The sequence below is a fragment of the Chroicocephalus ridibundus genome, chromosome 11 (genome assembly GCF_963924245.1).
Source record: "Chroicocephalus ridibundus chromosome 11, bChrRid1.1, whole genome shotgun sequence".
Lineage (NCBI taxonomy): Eukaryota > Metazoa > Chordata > Aves > Charadriiformes > Laridae > Chroicocephalus > Chroicocephalus ridibundus.
The window spans coordinates 2,099,028-2,118,196 of NC_086294.1; the positions used below are offsets into that span (position 1 = coordinate 2,099,028).

The window sequence follows — 19,169 nt, forward strand, 5'->3', positions numbered from 1 at the left end:
GTGCTGTCGCTGCGGGTGCTGGACGTGAACGACAACGCGCCGGTGTTCGCGGAGGCGCGGTACAGCGCGCGGGTGGCCGAGAACAACGCGGCGGGCGCGCTGGTGCTGACGGTGCGGGCGGCGGACGCGGACTGGGGTCAGAACGCGCGCGTGCGGTACCGGCTGTGGGAGGGGCGCGTGCGGGGCGCGCCGCTGTCGTCGTACGTGTCGGTGCACGCGGAGACGGGCGCGCTGTACGCGCTGCGCTCCTTCGACTACGAGGAGGTGCGCGAGGTGGGGCTGTGGGTGCGGGCGGAGGACGGCGGCGCGCCGTCGCTGAGCAGCAACGTGTCGGTGCGCCTGGTGATCGTGGACGAGAACGACAACGCGCCGCAGGTGCTGTACCCGCCGCCGGCGTCGGGCGCGGGCTGGGCGGGCGTGGAGCTGGCGCCGCGGTCGGCGGAGCCCGGGGCGCTGGTGGCCAAGGTGGTGGCGGTGGACGCGGACGCGGGGCAGAACGCGTGGCTGTCGTACGAGCTGGCGAAGGCGACGGAGCCGGCGCTGTTCCGCGTGGGGCTGCACAGCGGCGAGGTGCGCACGGCGCGGGTGCCGCTGTCCCGCGACGCGGCGCGGCAGAGCCTGGTGGTGGTGGTGAAGGACCACGGGCGTCCGGCGCTGTCGGCCACGGCCACGCTGACGGTGGTGCTGGCCGAGAGCGTGGGCGAGCTGCTGTCGGAGCTGGGCAGCGCGGCGGCGGCGGCGGCGGCGGCGGCGGGCGAGCCGTCCGTCAGCCTGACGCGCTGGCTGGTGCTGGCCGTGGCGGCCGTGTCCTGCCTCTTCCTCGCCTTCCTGCTGCTGCTGCTGGCGCTGCGCCTGCGGCGCTGGCGCCGCTCGCAGCTGCTGGCGGCGGGCAGCGGCGCCTTGCGCGGCGTCCCGGCCTCGCACTTCGTGGGCATCGACGGCGTCCGCGCCTTCCTGCACTCCTACTCGCACGAGGTGTCGCTCACCGCCGACTCGCGCAAGAGCCAGCTCCGCTTCTCGGGCGGCAGCTGCTGCGACACCCTCCCGGCGCGCCCGCCGCCCGACGAGCCCGCGCCGCTGCTCGCCGAGGACGCCGACGGCGCCCGCCGCGCCGACCCCGCCGCTCCCCCGGTGAGTTCCTCCCACCACGCTTGCTCTGCCACGCCTCCCTCTCCCTCTTCTCTACCGTTTCCCACCCGTGTTCTCTGTCGTGTCTGTAGGATAAGGTTTAGTTACAAGGAAGGCAAAGCTTCGGTTCATCAACTCGCTCTGTGCTGGCGCCTCTTTCTCCTGAGTAACTACTACTGAGTAGGTTTTCTTATAAGATGGGACTATAACGATTTCAAAATGATTTTTACTGTGAACTGTCTTTTAACTGAGGAGCTTTTCTCAAGTCTGTCTTTTGTTCATTTATTTATCACTCTTCCCTTGTTTCACATAATTTTCATCTAACAGCTATTATTTAGGTTGAATGTAAGCTATTATTGGACATGAACATAGAGCTGCCTGTGCCAGATTTGGGGCGGGTCTTAAACTTGTCTGATGTGTGAAAGTTCCTCACACAGCTTGTTCCTCAGCCAGTAGTGACTGCAGTGACAATTTTATGTACCAGAATATAGTGTGTGTCTTCCACGCTGGAGTTACTTCCTCAATCCGGAGACCATTCCTGACGTTCTTGCGAATTCTTTGTTGCTTGCAGGATTTTCCTTGGCTGGGTCAAAAGTGAGCTCCATGCTCCGAATTGTGGAAGAAGGTGGAAGAGGAGCGAAATTACTTGTTGATAAATTTTAAATTCTAAAATACATGTGTGTACGTGAGCACTGTTTGACCACCTTGGTAGTGAGCCACGGCTGTACTCTTCCAAAGACGGAGTGGAGTTGAAGAACTGGATGTTTCCATACTGAATGGTGTGCTTATAGACACTATAGCCTCTTCTTAGGCCTTCAAACTATGGGTGAAATTCTAGAAAGTAGAGAGTGTTTTCGCAGTTTTGGCTTACAGAGGGCATGACACTTAAGAAACGTCAAGATACTCTTGCTGTGAAGGGTTATGAATTTGTTGGTTTTTATGTCGTCTTACAGCTCATTTCCTATCCTCATCCCTCGTATAGCAGTGTTTATCTTTCGATGTTAAGTATTTAAAATCGACGCAAACGGAGTATGAGGAACAGAGTAGGATGCATTCTGAATAGTGTTACTCGTTAGGAGGGTTGTTTTCTCCTTCTGTGCTGCTTACCAGCTGGTAGGCACATCTAGATTCTTACTGCACCCGGAACGATTTTGTAAGAATGACCTTGCTGACCACGAGAAGCAACCTTGTGGCCTCTTCTGCCAAATGAGGGTTAATCTCCGAGCGATCATTACAGTCCTATGGGCATTTTTCATCTGCTTTACTGTTCGTCGTCTTGTATTTTACATAGAAGTGTAGTTAGAGGGAGCGGTGTAGCCGAGGGTGTGGCGACAGTATGGCCTAATGTGGCTAATGCCAATATAATGTTCATTTATTTCTCGGGAGCATTACTCACAGGATTGGACTACTAGACATATAGAGGTATTTTTATCATGAACGGCTTTTTAGTGGAAGGTTTTTCTATAAGTCTGTCGTTTATTGCTTTATTTACCACTATTGTCTTACAACACAATAATGGGTTTCGATTTAACGTTAATTCTTTGAAGTGCGTGTAAGCAGTACCTCAGTAATGCAATCACAAACGTTGAGGAAGGGCGAGATTCTGCATAAATATCTGCTCAGGACGGGTAGGTGACCCTTTTGTATGTGTTTTTTCATCTGAAGTAGAGTGCAGCTAATTCTTTGTGAGGATGCTCTTGTTGGTGAAGAAAAGCCTGTTCTCACAGCGACATTGTGGCCAAGCGATCATTTGCTGATAACTGTTACAGTGGGAGAAGCTTGTGAAGGAGAAACTGAGTCCTGCAGTACTTGTCTTTGTATCTTTTGAGGGAATGTCGAGAGTGGCATAATTGGGAACGGAATTATCACCAGGACCCTGTGAATGGACATATTAGTCATCCATGGAGTTATGTCGTGTTTGGAGCAATAAGAGTTTTAGGAAAATCTGCTGTACCTGTAGTTTCCAAACTTGTGAGCTGTGTAGCACTTCAAATGATTCAGCTGGTCAAAATGTGCCCTGCTTTCTCCCTGGTCAAAGATTGAACAAAGATTTTTTTGTTTGTTTGTTTGTTTGCAGAGTCTTGCATTCTATGATTTTCTTTGCGTGTTGCTGAGAGCTGGTGTTATCGCACTGGGGAGGATCAAGTACTCTTTCATAGTTGCACTCAAGAGGGTTTGATCCTTTCGGTTTTCAGACCACCCCATGGCTGGAATGTTCTCTGTACTGTCAGTGCAAAGTACACGTCGCTGTGTTTGTGTCATGGGTAAATTGCCTTCCTTAGTGCTGCCCTTCTGATTTTCTTCTTGCGACTTTTTTTGCCGTCTTTTTTTCTGCAAGGCTCTGAGTGTCCCGGAAAAGGTAGGTGACATGTCACGCACACCTCAAACATCACCACGGAGCAGTATACCACTTCTCTACAATTCTTGGAATATCACACTGGTAATTGAAGTATCCTGGGAGCATGGATACTTTTTTTTTGCTGCCCGTTCATGTTATTATTTCTATTTACTTACCCCGTTCACTGAAAGAAGCAATTTTGGAGAAATGCTTTAAATGCTGTGTCTTCCCAGTTCTAGAGCAAGAAGTCATGATGATCTCGGTGATTTGTAAAACTGGGAGCATGTACTGATAAAGTTGTTGGGAATAGGGCTTGCCATGTTCTCCCAGAGCCTCAATCACTCTAGGTGTATAAAATAAAAAGGATGTAATCAAGACTCTCCTTAAGGAAAAGGGCGGGTCTGGTGCTTCGTTTCTACAAGAGCTTCTCCTGTCAAGTTCTTTGTAGCTGCTGCTTCTCAGAGCTCGTAGGAATTAAAGAACTGGGCAAAGACAACCCGCAGCAATAGTAGAAGCTGTTGGAATATGTCAGACATTTGCTGTACTTACCTGCACCCACCTGTGCTTTGCTATACGAAGTCTGTGCGCTCCTCCACCGCCCGATAACACGTTCCCCAGCCAGACTCTTCATTTCCACTACAGAACGGAGCTGCTTGGCTCGCCTTTCCGCGAGTATGAGAAAACTCGCCAAACTGAAAGCTGAATCGCGCTTTTCGGTAGCCGATGGCGCCGACTCCCGGCAGATGCCTACAGTGCGGCTCGGAGGGCGGAGACCGAAGCGCCGCAAGGCATGGGCCGGCTGCGGTGTCGTGGCGGCGCCTCCGGGTGCCGCTGTTGGCCGACGTGGAGCGGCGCTGGTGCCGGAGCCGCAGCCGGAGCCGCCGCGGCGCCCTGCTCCCGCAGCCTGCTGGCTCTCAGGGCGCCGGCCAGAGAGGCAGCGGCACCGGCAGCAGAAGCAAGAAGCGGCGAGGGGAGCAGCGGCGTCCGAGGCAGCGCCGAGAACTCTGCCCTCCGGCGGCCCCTGCTCTCGCTGGGGAGAGGTGCTGGAAGGGAGGGAGGGCGGAGTGGGTTGGAGACAATGGCTGTGAGGCAGAGTCAGAGGTGGCGGCGACCGGTCGTGCAAGCGGTGCCCCTGCCCGCTTTGCTGCTGGTGTTGTGCTGCCGGGCGGCGGCGGAGCGGATCCGGTACGCCATCCCCGAGGAGCTGGGCAGAGGCTCGCTGGTGGGGCCGCTGGCGCGGGACCTGGGACTGAGCCCGGCGGAGCTGCCGGCACGCAAGCTGCAGCTCAGCGCGGAGAAGCAATACTTCACGGTGAGCGGGGAGAGCGGGAACCTGTACGTGAGCGAGAGGCTGGACCGGGAGGAGATGTGCGGCGAGTCGGCGTCCTGCTCCGTCAGCTTCGAGGCGCTGGTGCAGAACCCGCTCAACGTTTTCCACGTCGAGGTGGCCATCCAGGACGTCAACGACAACGCGCCGCGCTTCTTGCGAGACAATTTCCAGCTAGAGATCAACGAGTTGACTTCTCCCGGAGCTCGCTTTGCCTTGGGCGTCGCCGATGATGCAGACGTGGGCAGCAACTCGTTGCAGGGCTACGAGCTGGAGGCTAACGGGTACTTCGCGGTGGAGGTGAAAGAGAGGCAGGATGGCAGAAAGTTCGCGGAGCTGGTGCTGCGCCGTGCGCTGGACCGGGAGAGCGAGCAGAGCGTGCGTCTGGTGCTGACGGCGGTGGACGGCGGCGATCCGCCCCGCAGCGGCACCGCCCAGCTCTGCATCAACGTCACGGACGCCAACGACAACCCACCCGTGTTCGCGCAGGACTGGTACGGCGTGAGCCTGCGCGAGGACGCGCCGCCGGGCTCGACGGTGCTGAACGTCTCCGCCTCCGACGCCGACGCCGGCACCAACGCCCGCATCACCTACGGCTTCCAAGAAGCTCCGGCCAAGGTGCTTCAGAAGTTCGTGGTGGAGGCGGAGAGCGGGACGATCAGGCTGCAGGAGGCGCTGGACTTCGAGGACACGCGAGGCTACACGCTAGTGGTGGAGGCGAGGGACGGGGGCGGTCTGGTGGCGCACTGCGAAGTGGAAGTGGAGGTGCTGGACGTGAACGACAACGCGCCCGAAATCACGGTGACGTCGGTGTCGAGCCCGGTGCCCGAGGACGCGCCGGCCGGCACGGTGGTGGCCTTGTTGAAAGTGCGGGACCGTGACTCCGGGGAGAACGGTCAGGTGTGGTGCGAGCTGTCGGGCGAGGCGCCGCTGTCGATGGTGTCGTCGTCGGTGGGGTCGTACAAGGTGGTGACGGCGAGCGCGCTGGACCGCGAGCAGGCGTCCGAGCACCGAGTGACGGTGGTGGCCAGGGACCGGGGCAGCCCGTCGCTGTCGAGCCGCGCGTCGCTGGTGCTGGAGGTGTCGGACGTGAACGACAACGCGCCGGTGTTCGAGGAGGCGGCCTACAGCGCCTACGTGGCGGAGAACAACGCGGCGGGCGCGCCGGTGGTGCGCGTGCGCGCGCGGGACGCGGACGCGGGCGCCAACGGGCGCGTGAGCTACTGGCTGGCGGGCGGCAGCGCGGGCGCGGCGCCCTACGTGTCGGTGGAGGCGCGGAGCGGCGCGGTGTACGCGCAGCGCTCCTTCGACTACGAGCAGTGCCGCGAGTTCGCGGTGGCGGTGCGGGCGCAGGACGGCGGGGCGCCGTCGCGGAGCTCCACGGCCACGGTGCGCGTCTTCGTGCTGGACCGCAACGACAACGCGCCGCGGGTGCTCTGGCCGGCGGCGGCGGCAGCAGGAGCGGGAGCGTCGGGGTCGGGAGCGTCGTCGTTGCCGGCGGCGTTCGAGGTGGTGCCGCGTTCGGCCGAGGCCGGCTACCTGGTGGGCAAGGTGGTGGCGGTGGACGCGGACGCGGGGCGCAACGCGTGGCTGTCGTACGAGCTGGTGCAGGCGTCGGAGCCGTCGCTGTTCCGCGTGGGGCTGCACAGCGGCGAGGTGCGGACGGCGCGGGCCGTGTCGGAGAGGGACGCGGCGAAGCAGCGTGTGGTGGCCGTGGTGAAGGACCACGGGCAGCCGGCGCTGTCGGCCACGGCCACGCTGCACGTGGTGCTGGCCGAGAGCTTGCAGGAGGCGCTGCCGGAGCTGAGCGACAGCGACGCCGTGTCCGAGCTGACATCTGATCTAAATCTCATTCTTGTAGTTGCGCTCGCTCTTGTGTCCTTGTTATTCGTTTTCACAGTCATTTTGGTATTGTTCTTTAAATGCCGACGGTCAAGGGGCCCTCCTGTTTTTATAACTTCTGATAAGGAATTTTATTCCAGCCTGGGCTCGAAGGCTCCGTACAACTATTGCAGCAGTACTCTGCCCTTGCCCTACTCCTACGAGGTGTGTTTAGCCTCCGAGTCGGGCCAGAAGGACTTCACATTTCTGAGACCAGGGACGGCAGTGCGGTCTGATTGTCTCCTGGCTGGGGAACCCGGCTCAGGCACTCATTCCGGGAAGGGCCCTCCTAGCCCTCGGAGCTCGGCACAGGTGAGCTTTCGTCCTGGGGTCCCTCTCTGCGGACTTGTGTGTATCTTTTTCCCCTTTCCTGCGGTTGGGCAGAGAGCTCAACATCTCCTCACGGTCACTGCTCAATAGCTCAAGGTTGAGGTGTGCGTGTGTGTGAGTGTGGGTATGTGTATTGTGATTTGACTCTTCCTTTTGACGTGCCCAGTCTAATCCATGATTTGTTGGTTGTGTCCCTTGAGGACCGAGGACGCTTGTGAGTATGTTGTCAGTACTGCTGTCATACTCCAGGTGCGACTTTCACTGAGCCGAAGTGGTGGAGTGGACATGGGGTGGAACGGAGGCAAAGGGTCGTGGGATCCGAGGCTGAGACAACCATTTTGTCTTGTCCCAGTGACTGCTTCATTTATTGTGTCTGCCAGATTTAAGCACTTTCTGTGGTAACAATATGTGATCGATCCCGACTTATTCACTCAGTGAGGACAGCGACTCTGTAGTCCTCTGTTTTCTATTTCACCTGGCTTCTTTTCATACTCTGAACCCCTCAAAAGGAAAATGTTGTGTACACCCCTGACCTAACATTTCCTCTTCATCTGGGAGCCGGGGCTGGTGTCTTACTGTATCTCCAAGCACGGAGCCAAGCAGAGAATGCTTTGGACCAACAAAGCTTCTCTGGAGCACTGGCAGAGTTGGGAATAGCACTGGAGTGAGCGTCTCTGGATGGGGTTTGGCTTGAACCCGCCCCCAAAGGAATTGCTGGTGCTGGGGAAAGGGACCTTTTCCCTTAGCTGTTGCTCGTTTCCACTCCTCTCCCTCCAAATGGTGCTTTCAGGAGCTTCGAGGCATCACTTTCAGTATTCGGGCTTCCCGTCACAGTGGAAGAGATGTAATGTCTGCAGATGAGTAGAAATGTGGAAGATGGAAAATTTCAGTCTTCCATGCCTTTCTGAGATCTCTTCACTGTATGTAGCTATCCGCTGCTTGGACGTCCTACAACAGCTGGGATTAAGCAGACAAATGAATATGAATACGGGTCATGTGTGCACTCATATAAAGAGAATCTTCTTCAGAATTGTGATATGCATGCTAGAGAAATTGCTCAGTAAACAGAGTCTAGGAAAGACACCAAATGGGCAGTGGTTAGAAAAAAGATTCAGAGCTTATTTCAGAGAAAATAAGAAAATAAGTGGCTGAAGACTGTCTAAAGATTTGTCTCGGAGAGAGCTGTGGATTTTCTTCTTTTCAGATTATATGTAAGAGAGAAAGGTAATTGGGATTTGGTTGCGTAAGGGCCTATGGGAAAAGAAATCCGCTGTCAGCACTGTAAGCCTGCAGACGTGGTCTGCTGCAGAAGCGCTCCAAAATGGACAGAGAAGCATAACAGTTCCTAATTACATGCATAATGCAGCTGCGGTACGTAAGGCATATCGTTTTCCTCCTCAGTCTTTAAATTGCTCCAAAATTAAATTCTATTAAAATCCAGCGTTAGATGACTAACGTTGGATTTTATCGGCACGACGCCCATCCTTCTATCACGTTCTATGGGCTGGTGATAAGAATGGTAAGTGGCGCTGATATCTTTCGGCACCGATTATTCGGTAGAAAAAGAAATAGCTGAGTATGCAGAGAGGAAAGACCGTGCCGATCCGTTGACTCGTTGACTCTTCTCATATTGTCCTTTTGGGTGGATCCCGTGTGCTCACGGCAGTTGGCAGGACTGTGGGGGGCGAGGACACGTAGCCAGAATCTAGTTCCTTATCGCTGTGGTGTGTGCCGTGCCTCCCACGTTGGTGCGGGTGATTTGCAGCCGTTCCACAACGCGCTCAGGCACGACGAGCAGTGGGGTAACAAATAACCATCCACAGCATTTCTGAGACAGTTCTGCAGGGCGTGGAGACTTTCATCGTTTCTCTCGATGAGCGAATGAACGCCTGGGTGCTGATTTCCAGTCCGTTTTCTTTCCCAGACATCTTTGTCCCTTCCTTGTCAGGTTCGGCTGTGGGAAGACACCTGGTGTCGCAGGACGCTGTGTTTCTCGGCCACGGCCGGGTTTTCACAGGGCTCCTCGCACTCCCTTATCAAGCTCCCTTGGTCCCTTCCCATTGCACCCTGACAGCTGAGCAGTTGCGCGGGTGATGGACAACGAACGCCGAAATTGCGGTAGTTTTATCCGCATGGGCGCTCGAAAGGTGGGAAAACCCGACGTATCACGGGTTGTTGTTGACAGCAACAACGCCAAACGCAGGCAAGCAGCCCGGGAATTGGCTGTTTCTCGCCCAGGGGCTGCCGGTGCCGTGGTCTACGCGGCCCCGTGACCCGCCGGGCTGTTGCTGCACGGGAACAGGAACCGCTCCTGTCCGCGGTGAACCAGCACCTCGCAGACCGTGATTTCCCTGCGTCTGGCAGGTGGAAACAGGTATCGGGGAGTAAGCTGGAACGTGGCGAGAGCAGGAGGGTGTATTAAACCGAGACTTCTATGATTTGTCGGGGAAGATACCTGCTAGGACAGTGGTGGCGGTGGGGAGCGGGAGGAGCGATGCTCCCAGGAACCCCGCAGCAGGAGCTCCCCCGCGGGGTGACCGTGTGCAACGGCCCGAGGAGCTGCTCGTAACTCGGCAGCACGAAATCCGCGTCGTTTTGCCGGCGTCGCTGCTTTGGTGGCACATCGAGGGGCGACGTCGCAAAGCTGTGGGATGTCAAGAAGGGGCTGCCCAAGCACTTGAGTGGGCGGACCGGCATCCTGAAGGTCCGGAGGGACACTCGGAACTGGAGTATTGTGCCGGGGCTATCTCTCCCCGGTGCCCTGCGTTCCCCGGCCGACCTTCGCCACCCCTCGTCCCGTCTGCACCACACCTCTCCTTTTTGCTCCCACTACCTCTTTCCAACGAGGTTTTCCCTGGGGGGATCCGCCCCCCCGCTTTCTATACAGCCCCTTTTGGCGTCATCCTCTCCACCAACTCTCTTACACCTTCCTGCCCTCACACACAGTCCCCGTGCCCGATCTACGCTGCCAGCGCTCTCCCAGCCCGGTTGTCCCTATTAGCTGGGTTTCTCGCAGGGCTGCGCTCTCCCTTCAGGGTCAGACGGCTTCAAGCCCCGCTGCCTTCCGCCGGGGCCGCCGCTCTCCCTCCCGCCGGCGCTCAGCAGGCGGCTGCCCCGCAGCGGGGCTCCGGCAGCCCTGCGTTCCGTGCAGTTATTGACCGGGACTCTGTGTGCCGCTGTCGGCCAATGATGGAGCGGGGGGGATCTGGCGGCCCGGCCCCGCTCGGAGCCGGGATGAGGCGCAGACGGCCTCTGAGAGAGCCTGGGAGTGAGTCACGGCGGAGCCCTCACAGCAATGCCCGTGTCCCCGCCGGACGCCGCTTCCCGGGGCGCGCTGGGCAGCGGCATGAAGGGGCGAGCTGAGGATTTCTAGCCGGGGCGGGGGGACGAAGCGGGGAGCGCGGCCGTCCTGTGCGATGAACGGCGTTGCTGTAAGGAGCCGCGGGGTGACGACGGGGCAGGTACTGAGCCTCTTGCTTTTGTTCAGCGTTTCCGACTGGGTTTCCGCCGCGATTCGCTATGCGATTCCCGAGGAGGCGCGGAGAGGCTCTGTGGTGGGGAACGTGGTAGGCGACCTGGCGCTGGACCTCGGGCGGCTGCCGGGGCGCCGGTTGCGAGTGGTGTCCGGCGGCAACAAGAAGTACTTCGCAGTGGACCTGACGAGCGGCGCGCTGCTGGTGAGCGAGCGGATAGACCGGGAGGAGCTCTGCGGAGCGCTCTCTCCCTGCTCCCTCAGCTTTGAGATCGTGGTGGAAAACCCACTGGAGCTGTACAGCGGCGCCGTGGAGATCCAAGACATCAATGACAACGACCCGGTTTTTCCCAGCAGCCAGGCGAGGCTGGAAATCAGCGAGTCGGTGGCGGCCGGAGCGCGCTTCCCGCTAGAGAGCGCGCAAGACCCCGATGTGGGGATTAACTCTTTGCAGACCTACCAGCTCAGCGCGAACCCGCACTTTGCCCTCGACGTGCAGACGAGGGTGGATGGCAGCAAGTATGCAGAGTTGGTGCTAGAGAAGGAGCTGGACAGGGAGGAGCAACGGGAGCTGCACTTGGTCTTGACTGCGTTGGATGGAGGCAGCCCGCCACGGTCGGCCCACGTGCAGATCCACATTGACGTTGTGGATGCCAACGATAATGCCCCGGTCTTCAACCAGTCCACCTACAAGGCAAGCGTGAGGGAGAACACGGCCACTGGTACCCTGGTTGCTAGGATCAGTGCGTATGATCTGGATGATGGGCCCAATGGAGACATCATCTATTCCTTCAGCAGCCACACACCTGCCAAGGTACGAGAACTCTTTGCTCTAGACTCGGCCACTGGGGAGTTGAGGGTCAAGGGCCAGCTGGACTACGAGGAAACGAAGCTGTATGAGATTTACTTACAGGCTAAAGACAAGGGTGCCGTTCCTGGTGTGGCTCATTGCAAAGTGCTGGTGGAAGTTGTGGATGTGAACGACAATGCTCCAGAGGTAACAGTGACTTCTGTGTACAGCCCCGTGCCTGAAGACGCAGCCCCAGGAACAGTCGTAGCTCTGCTGAGTGTAACGGACTTGGACTCCCATGACAATGGTCTGGTGAACTGCTTAATTTCCCCTGGGATCCCCTTTATGCTCAGCTCCTCCCTCAAAAATTATTACACCTTGAAAACGAAAACAGCTCTGGACCGGGAAAAGGCATCGGAGTATAACATCACTATCACAGCCAGGGACTCAGGCTCGCCACCCTTGTCTGCAGTAAAACAGATCCTGGTACAGGTGTCAGATGTCAACGACAATGCGCCCAAGTCTTCCCAGGACTCCTATGACGTCTATGTGCTGGAGAACAACATGCCTGGCATCCCCATCCTCAACGTGAGCGCCACAGACCCGGACCTTGGGCGCAATGCTCTTCTTTCCTATACCCTCTTGCAGGGTGACCCCACTGTAGGCCACATCTTCTCCATCAACCGGGACAATGGCACCCTCTACCTGCTCACCTCCCTGGACCATGAGGACCAGGTGGAGTTCAGCATGGTGGTGCAGGTCCAGGATGGCGGCTCTCCGCCTCTGGCCACTAATGTCTCAGTCAGCGTGTTTGTCACTGACCTCAATGACAATGCCCCAACTGTGCTGTACCCTCACCCCAACACCACCGCCACCTATACTGATGTGGTGGCACCAGGCAGTCCTGCTGGGCACATGGTCACCAAGGTGGTGGCGGTGGATGCAGATGCAGGGTATAATGCCTGGATCTCCTATACTCTGTTGCAGGCCACTGACCCCAGTCTCTTCTCAGTTGGTCTGCACAGTGGGGAGATCTTCACGGCCCGCCAGCTCCGGGAGGATGACGCTCCCCAGCACACACTAGTCATCCTGCTGAAAGACCATGGGGAGCCTGTGCTGTCCTCCAGTGCCACTGTCTCCATCTCTGTGGCCGAGATGGTCAAGGAGGTACTCACTGACCTCACTGATGTGGCACCTGCCAATGATCCCAGGAAGCATGTAACTTTCTATCTCATCCTGGCTGTGATTTTGGTGTCAGCAGCTTTCTTCATCACCATGTTGTCAGTGGGCATCTTCAAATGCTACAAGTGGAGGCAGTCAAAGGAGCTGTTCAACAGCTCCAGGAGCACCCTGTACAGGACACCGGGGCCTTTCCACCACATTGATGCTGTGCGGGGCGGCCTCACGCCACCCAACTTCTACCACCAGGTCTATCTCACCACGGACTCTCGCCAGAGTGATCTCCTGTGTAAAAAGCCCTTCACTTCCAGCCCCCTGGGGAGCCGCCAGAGCACCATGAGGAACGGTGAGCCAGGGCTGTACCACCAGATCGTGGGCACTGCCAGCCGGCTTCCCACACCTGCCGAGGTAATGTAGCTCCTTCCTTGGCATATCTTGGTGCCAGGCAGAGCCATGGTTCACTTGTGCCATATGCATATGGTAGCTGATTGGGGTTGGGGGGAACATCCAGTCACGCCGTGCCTCTAAAGAGTGGTTAGCTGTAGCTGAACACATCATCTTCAAAGTCAAATGTGCCGTCCTGAGTGTCAGTGACATTTGCGTTGTGGTGAGCAGGGTCAAGAGAGTCAGTTTACCCAGATTAGTGAACATACATCTTTCAGATGAAGTTTTGGGTACGCCTTCTGTGTTTACCAGCGGAGGCTGAGGTCAGCTTGCAATCACCTTCAAATCCTTGGCAGAAAGTTTGCTGCTAATTGCATTTCCTTTTCTTTGCAAAATAAGAGCTGAGGGGAGAGCTGCGGCGTCAGGCCCTGGGAGGGGAACATAGCCTCTCTGCGTCGTGCCCTGGTGTGGGCTGGGGAGGTGGTGGTGCAAGTGGGGCTGGGAGCCACCAGCTGCCAGTGGAGCACTGAGGCATCGCTTCCCACAGTGTGGCATGCAAAGCTGAAGGACGATGCTGGTTCCTCCATTTGACAGACTGTAGCCACAGAGCAGTCCCTCCCGTCCATGCCTCACTTCATGTTTGATCCGTGGTGGTTCCGGTTTTGTTTCCATGGAAGTTTTGCAAGGATGTTCGCCTCAGGGTTGAGGGGGGAAGATTGCCTCCCCCGGCTGCTTGCAGGATCCACTGAGCTGGACTGTGGCTCTGAGCAGGATGGTGAGTCCTCCACCCAGGTGTTATTTTAACAACCTTATTACAAGCCCTACACAATTTGTAATATGCGCTATCTCCAGGTGATGTCTAATGTCCTGACTGAACAAACTGCAGCTAGGAAGGCGTTTGCGCATGGCAGGCAGCTTCTGTGCTTCTTCCCTGGTGGGAATTGTGCAGCTTAATTTGAGAGCTTTCAATTACAGGAACACTTTGATCTTCAGAGACGAGCCTGCGTAGTGGATCCAGCAGAGGTGGTGGTGGGGGGAATCTGATGGGTTTCCAAGGAGGTTGGTGTCGGTAATGTGTCCCTTCCTGGGAGGCTGTCAGTAGGAGCGACTGATTCCTCAGAGCAGAAGGAAGTGAGGTGCAGCGGAAGCTGTGCGTGGGTGTGGGGCTGCGTGTGCTGCCTGCTCGCTGTGGTCGAATCACAGGCAGAGGCAGAAATCTCCCAGAATTATTTTATGCCTTTTTTTTTTTTTTCCCTCTTGCATGTCTGCTCAGACTCAGCACTTCTGATTTGTGGCAGGTGGGAACTGCTGCGGCAGCTGCAGGAGCAAGTGTTCCTCTGCATTGTGTGGGTTTTGCTACAGCTGGGGACAAGGATGTCCCCTCCACCAAAGTGTCCTGGCAAGATGCCTCTAGGGGTGGGGGCAGTAAATGATTTGAGAGTGGGGACGGAAGGAGGTGATAAAAGGCAGGCAGTAAGCCTGAGCCCTAGACATGGCTCCCCCCTACTGCCCAGTACTACACTGGAAAGGTACTGGTAGTGAAAAATCAACTGGCCTGGCTCTGGGTCCTGGATTTTCAGTCTTTGCGGTCAGAGAAGATTCATCCCAATGCCATGGACCATGTCAAGCCTGCAAAGGCTTTACACCTCTTTGCTCTGCAGGGCAACAGGCAGACCCCCAAGCTGATGCAGTAGGGATGCTGCTGGCCTTATCTGCAGCAGGTGATGCGTTCTGCCATGAGGTATTCTTCCCTGCAGGATCTCCAGTGATCCCTTAGCAACCTGGGTTGTCTGAGTTGGAGCCTTTCCACAGGGAGAGCTCTAGCCCTCTGGAATGGGGACATCTCCTTCTCCATCCTAGACACACCATACCTTTCCTGCCTTGCCACCATCTCCATCCCAGGCTGTGGCAGACACAAGGAACAGCAGGATCTCACATGTGAAGTAGCCCCTTGGTGACCGAGCCACCTCAGGACACTGAGTGGATTCTCCCAGACTGTGTGGGCTTCACAGGGGGTTTATGCTGAGGCACTGCAGCAGCACCAAACCCATTCCCAGGAGTGCAGCATCCTGTGCTGCCCATGGCAATGTCTGTCACCCAGCTGTGTTGTCCAGGGCCCTGCCCAGGATGGGACAGGGCACATCCCAGAGTCAAGGTTACTGCAATAGCTTCCTGCTGGTGGCATGGTCGGAAGCCCTCGGGGAATGAGTAAATGCAAGCAGCTATTGGTTTCTGGACGCTGGGCAATCCAGTTGTCCAGCATTTTGCTGCCTTGGGCCTTTAAGAGTACTTTCTCCCCTCCCCTGGAGCAGGCCATAGGTGGGACCAGGGTGGTGTCTGCACCAATTGCGATGTTCTTTGCTCCATCTCTCCCTGCCTGGCAGCAGGGTGGTCCTGCCCCGTGGCATCTTGGAATGGGCAGGGAGGGGCTGCAGAGGTGAGGGAGGCCCCTCAACGGCAGCACCTCCACCACCTCTGTCCTCACCCAGAAGGATGGTGTCCCTGTCACCATCCCAGCCTCTCTCACCTATTCCACCAGGTCCCCTTGGGGCCCTAGTAGTGGGGACAGGCAGGGTCCCAGGCAGGAGCTGGCTACCCTGCCTGCCACACTGCTGTCCACCCCAGCCCCCCAGTGTCTGCATGCACCCAAGGGAGGTCAGGGTGGCCTTGAGTTCACTGAGGACAGGACTCCAGGGCATGACTTCTGTAGGTGTGTGAACTGAGCTAACACCCTGCAGCTTGCCACCATCCTCTAGGACTGGGAGAGGGGGAAATGACTGCTCCACTCCCCCCTGGGAAGGCTGAGACCCCTGCTTTTGTCCTCTGGGAGACTGGTTGGCTACAAAGCTGTCTCTGCCACAGAATTTCAGTATGTGTGTCTGCCAGGTGGGAGGCTCGGGCCTCCTTCCCAGTCTGATGTCCTGACTTGATGTTGCGATCCGGTGGTGATCTGCTAGGCTTGTTGGCTTGCTCTGTGCATTTACAGTGACTCGGGTACTGTGAACGTTGGCCCCTTCCTTATCCCAGGGTGAGGAAGGGGCATCCAGCCGGGTTTGTGTGGGGAGCAATTGCGTTCCAGCTTTGAATGGTGCACCCAACTCTGCCTTCCCACCTTCTGCCTCCAACACCCATGGGGAACTCGCAGGGACTGGCATCTCTGTCTTGGTGTGAGGTCTCCTGGCTGATAGTGGTACTGGTGGCAGTGATGCCTCACTTACAGAGGCAATCATGGGGTGCAGGCAGTGGCCAAAGCATTAGCTGGGGGGGGGGGGTGGGGAGCAGAGAAAAGGGGTGGGAGAAGAGCCCCTGGCACCTCAGGGCTCTAACAAACACCTTTTCATTGGGCATGAAAAGTTCTTTGGCCTGCGTTCATGACAGCTGCCTTTTGTCTGTGGGCATGATGTGAAGCCACCATTGTGGAAGGGGGAGCACACAGGGAGGGCTTGTACCTAGCTTCCAGGCTGCCAGGACGTGCAGTTTCCCTGCGAACGGGAAGCGAGCTGTCGGAGCAAGTGACTCAGACTGGCAGAGGGGAGGCTGGGGGTGGCAGCCCCCACTGATGCCAGCTCGGGCCCCTGCTTCCCGCACCTCCAGGGAGTCACTGCTGGCCGAGAGGGGACGGAGCTCTCGGCCAATTGGGCGCTGATCTGAAGCGGGGGGGGGAAATCTGCTTCTCCCCGCTCCTTCCACCTCCGCGCTGGGGCTGTGATTCAGTTCCCCTCCCCCAGCCCACCCCCTCTGCTCGGAGGCTGACAGCCGGAGCCGCAGCCTGCCGGAGCCCCGGAGCTGTTTTCCAAGCCGTGGAAGAGAGACCCAGGGATTTTTTCTCAGCTCCTCAGTACCTGCTGTGTCCCGGGCCACACGCGCACGGACATGGAGAGCGTCAGCCTCCAACGACCCGCCTGGAAATGGCAAGTACTGAGTTTGTTTTCACTCTGCGGCTGGGGCTGGGTCTCCGGGCAGATCCGCTACTCGGTGGTTGAGGAGTCAGAGGTGGGAACCGTGGTGGGGAACGTGGCCCGGGATCTGGGCTTGAAGGTGGAGGAGCTGCCGGGTCGCAGGCTGCGCCTGGGCTCGGAGGAGAGCCTGCGCCACTTCGCCGTGCGCCTGGACAGCGGGGCGCTGGTGGTGAGCCAGCAGCTGGACCGGGAGCGTCTGTGCAGAGCGGCTGTCAGCTGCGTGCTGTCGGTGCAGGTGGTGACAGAGAACCCCCTGCAGCTCTTCCGCCTGGAAGTGGAGATCCTGGACCTGAATGACAACTCCCCGAGCTTCCCCACTGCTCACCGCACCCTGCGCATTGCTGAGTCTGCCACAGTGGCTGCACGCTTTCCCCTGGAGAGCGCACAGGACCCTGATGTGGGCACCAATGCTGTGGGTTCCTACCGGCTGAGCCCCAACTCCCACTTCTCCCTGGACGTCAAGCAGCAGCAGGATGGCAAACTCTTCCCAGAGCTGGTGCTGGAGCGTGCCCTGGACAGGGAAGAGCAGCCAGAACTGCAGCTGGTGCTGACGGCCATGGATGGGGGAAGCCCAGCCCGCTCGGGCACGGCACAGATAACAGTCCTGGTCCTGGATGTCAATGACAATGCACCCACCTTTGACCGTGCCACATACAAGGTGCAAGTCCCGGAAAACACGCCCATGGGGGCTCTGCTCCTCCGGCTCAATGCATCTGACCCTGACGAGGGCCCCAATGGGGAGACAGAGTACTCCTTCGGGGTTCACACCTCTGACTTGGTCCGAAGGCTCTTTGCCTTGGATCCCCACAGTGGTGAGGTCCGGGTGAGTGGGGCCTTGGACTTTGAGGAATCCCCTTTCTATGAGATCTATGTGCGAGCCCATGATGGTGGGGTCCCAGAGATGGAGGGCCACTGTGTGCTACAGGTGGTAGTGGAGGATGCCAATGACAACCCCCCGGAGGTGCTGCTCACCTCCCTGCTGAACCCGGTGCCAGAAGACACCCCACCAGAGACTGTTGTGGGGCTCTTTAATGTACGGGACCGAGACTCAGGGGTCAATGGGGATGTGAGCTTGGAGATCTCCCCCGATGTGCCTTTTTCCATCAGGTCCCTTCAGAACCACTTCTCCCTCGTCACCCGGGAGAGCCTGGACCGAGAGTCCACCTCACAGTACACAGTGGAGCTGATTGCCCAGGATGGTGGGTCACCCACCTTCACAACAACGCTCACGCTGCTCCTTAACATATCTGATGTGAATGACAACCCCCCACGCTTCTTGCAGCCTTCCTACGATGCCTTCCTGATGGAGAACAACCTGCCTGGCTCCCTGCTGTGCACTGTCTCTGCCTCAGACCCTGACGATGGGGATAATTCCCGGCTTGTTTACTCCATAGAGAGTGGCCAAGTGCAGGGTGCCCCCACCTCTTCCTTCGTCCACATCAACCCTGACAATGGCAACCTCTACGCTCAGCGCACCTTTGACTTTGAGCTGCTGCAGGTTCTGCCAGTCTCTGTGGCCGTGCGGGACTCGGGGTCCCCCCCACTCCACGCCAACGTTACTGTCTACATCTTTGTGCTGGACCAGAATGATCACCCCCCCACCATCCTGCACCCTGCCAGCGACAGTGACATGCTGGCACCCCAGAGGGTGCCGCTGTCTGCCCCACCAGGCTACCTGGTCACCAAGGTGACAGCAGTGGATGCAGATGCTGGGCACAATGCCTGGCTCTCATATCGACTGCTGCCACAGTCCACCGACCCCTCCTTGTTCCACATGTCACTGTACACCGGGGAGGTGCGGACGGCGCGTGCCCTCCAGGACACCGACACCGCAGTGCAGCAGCTCATTGTCCAGGTGACGGACAATGGTGACCCACCGCTCTCCACCACTGTCACCATCACTTTGGCCCTGGAGGAGGCAGCCCTGGAGGAGAGCTACAAGCCTCGGGATTTCCTGGCTGGTGCCAAGGAGAAGCCGGACCTGACCCTCTACCTGATCATTGCGCTGGCAGCCGTTAGCACCGTGGCCCTTGCCACTGTCACCCTCCTGGCCGCCCGGTGCCTCCGGCGCAGAGGCCGTGCTGCCACCTCGCCCTGCTGCTGCTGCTGGCTCAGCGAGTCGCCCTCCCGGGACTTCTTCAAGCACTCCAGCCCCAAGCTCCAGCTCAGCTCCGACGGCACCCTTAAGTACATGGAGGTCACCCTGCGACCCACCGACTCCCAGTCCCAGTGCTACAGCACCTGCTTCTCCCCCGGCTCCGACCGCAGCGACTTCACCTTCCTCCGGCCATGCCCGCCCCCCGCCACCCTACCGCGGGAAACCGGGGCTTTCCTCTCCGCTACCGGTACGCTGCGGGACCCCGGCCAGGTGAGAGCCTAGG

General features: G+C 58.0%; 1 protein-coding gene across 13 annotated transcripts in view; it reads left to right on the forward strand.

The window, feature by feature from the left end:
* The window catches only part of LOC134521748 (protocadherin gamma-A4-like), a 140,365-nt gene that overhangs the window by 90,382 nt on the left and 30,814 nt on the right, over nt 1-19,169 (forward strand). Inside the window, exons 1-2 of one of the 13 annotated variants that reach the window (XM_063348598.1) lie at nt 16,218-16,740; nt 18,071-19,156. The exons of 5 other annotated variants lie outside the window; for them this stretch is intronic. In XM_063348598.1, the coding sequence (XP_063204668.1) occupies nt 16,738-16,740; nt 18,071-19,156 (1,089 nt within the window). In that variant the 5' untranslated portion in view covers nt 16,218-16,737. 7 more of the 13 variants (XM_063348600.1, XM_063348601.1, XM_063348599.1 and 4 more) reach the window with 7 other exon arrangements.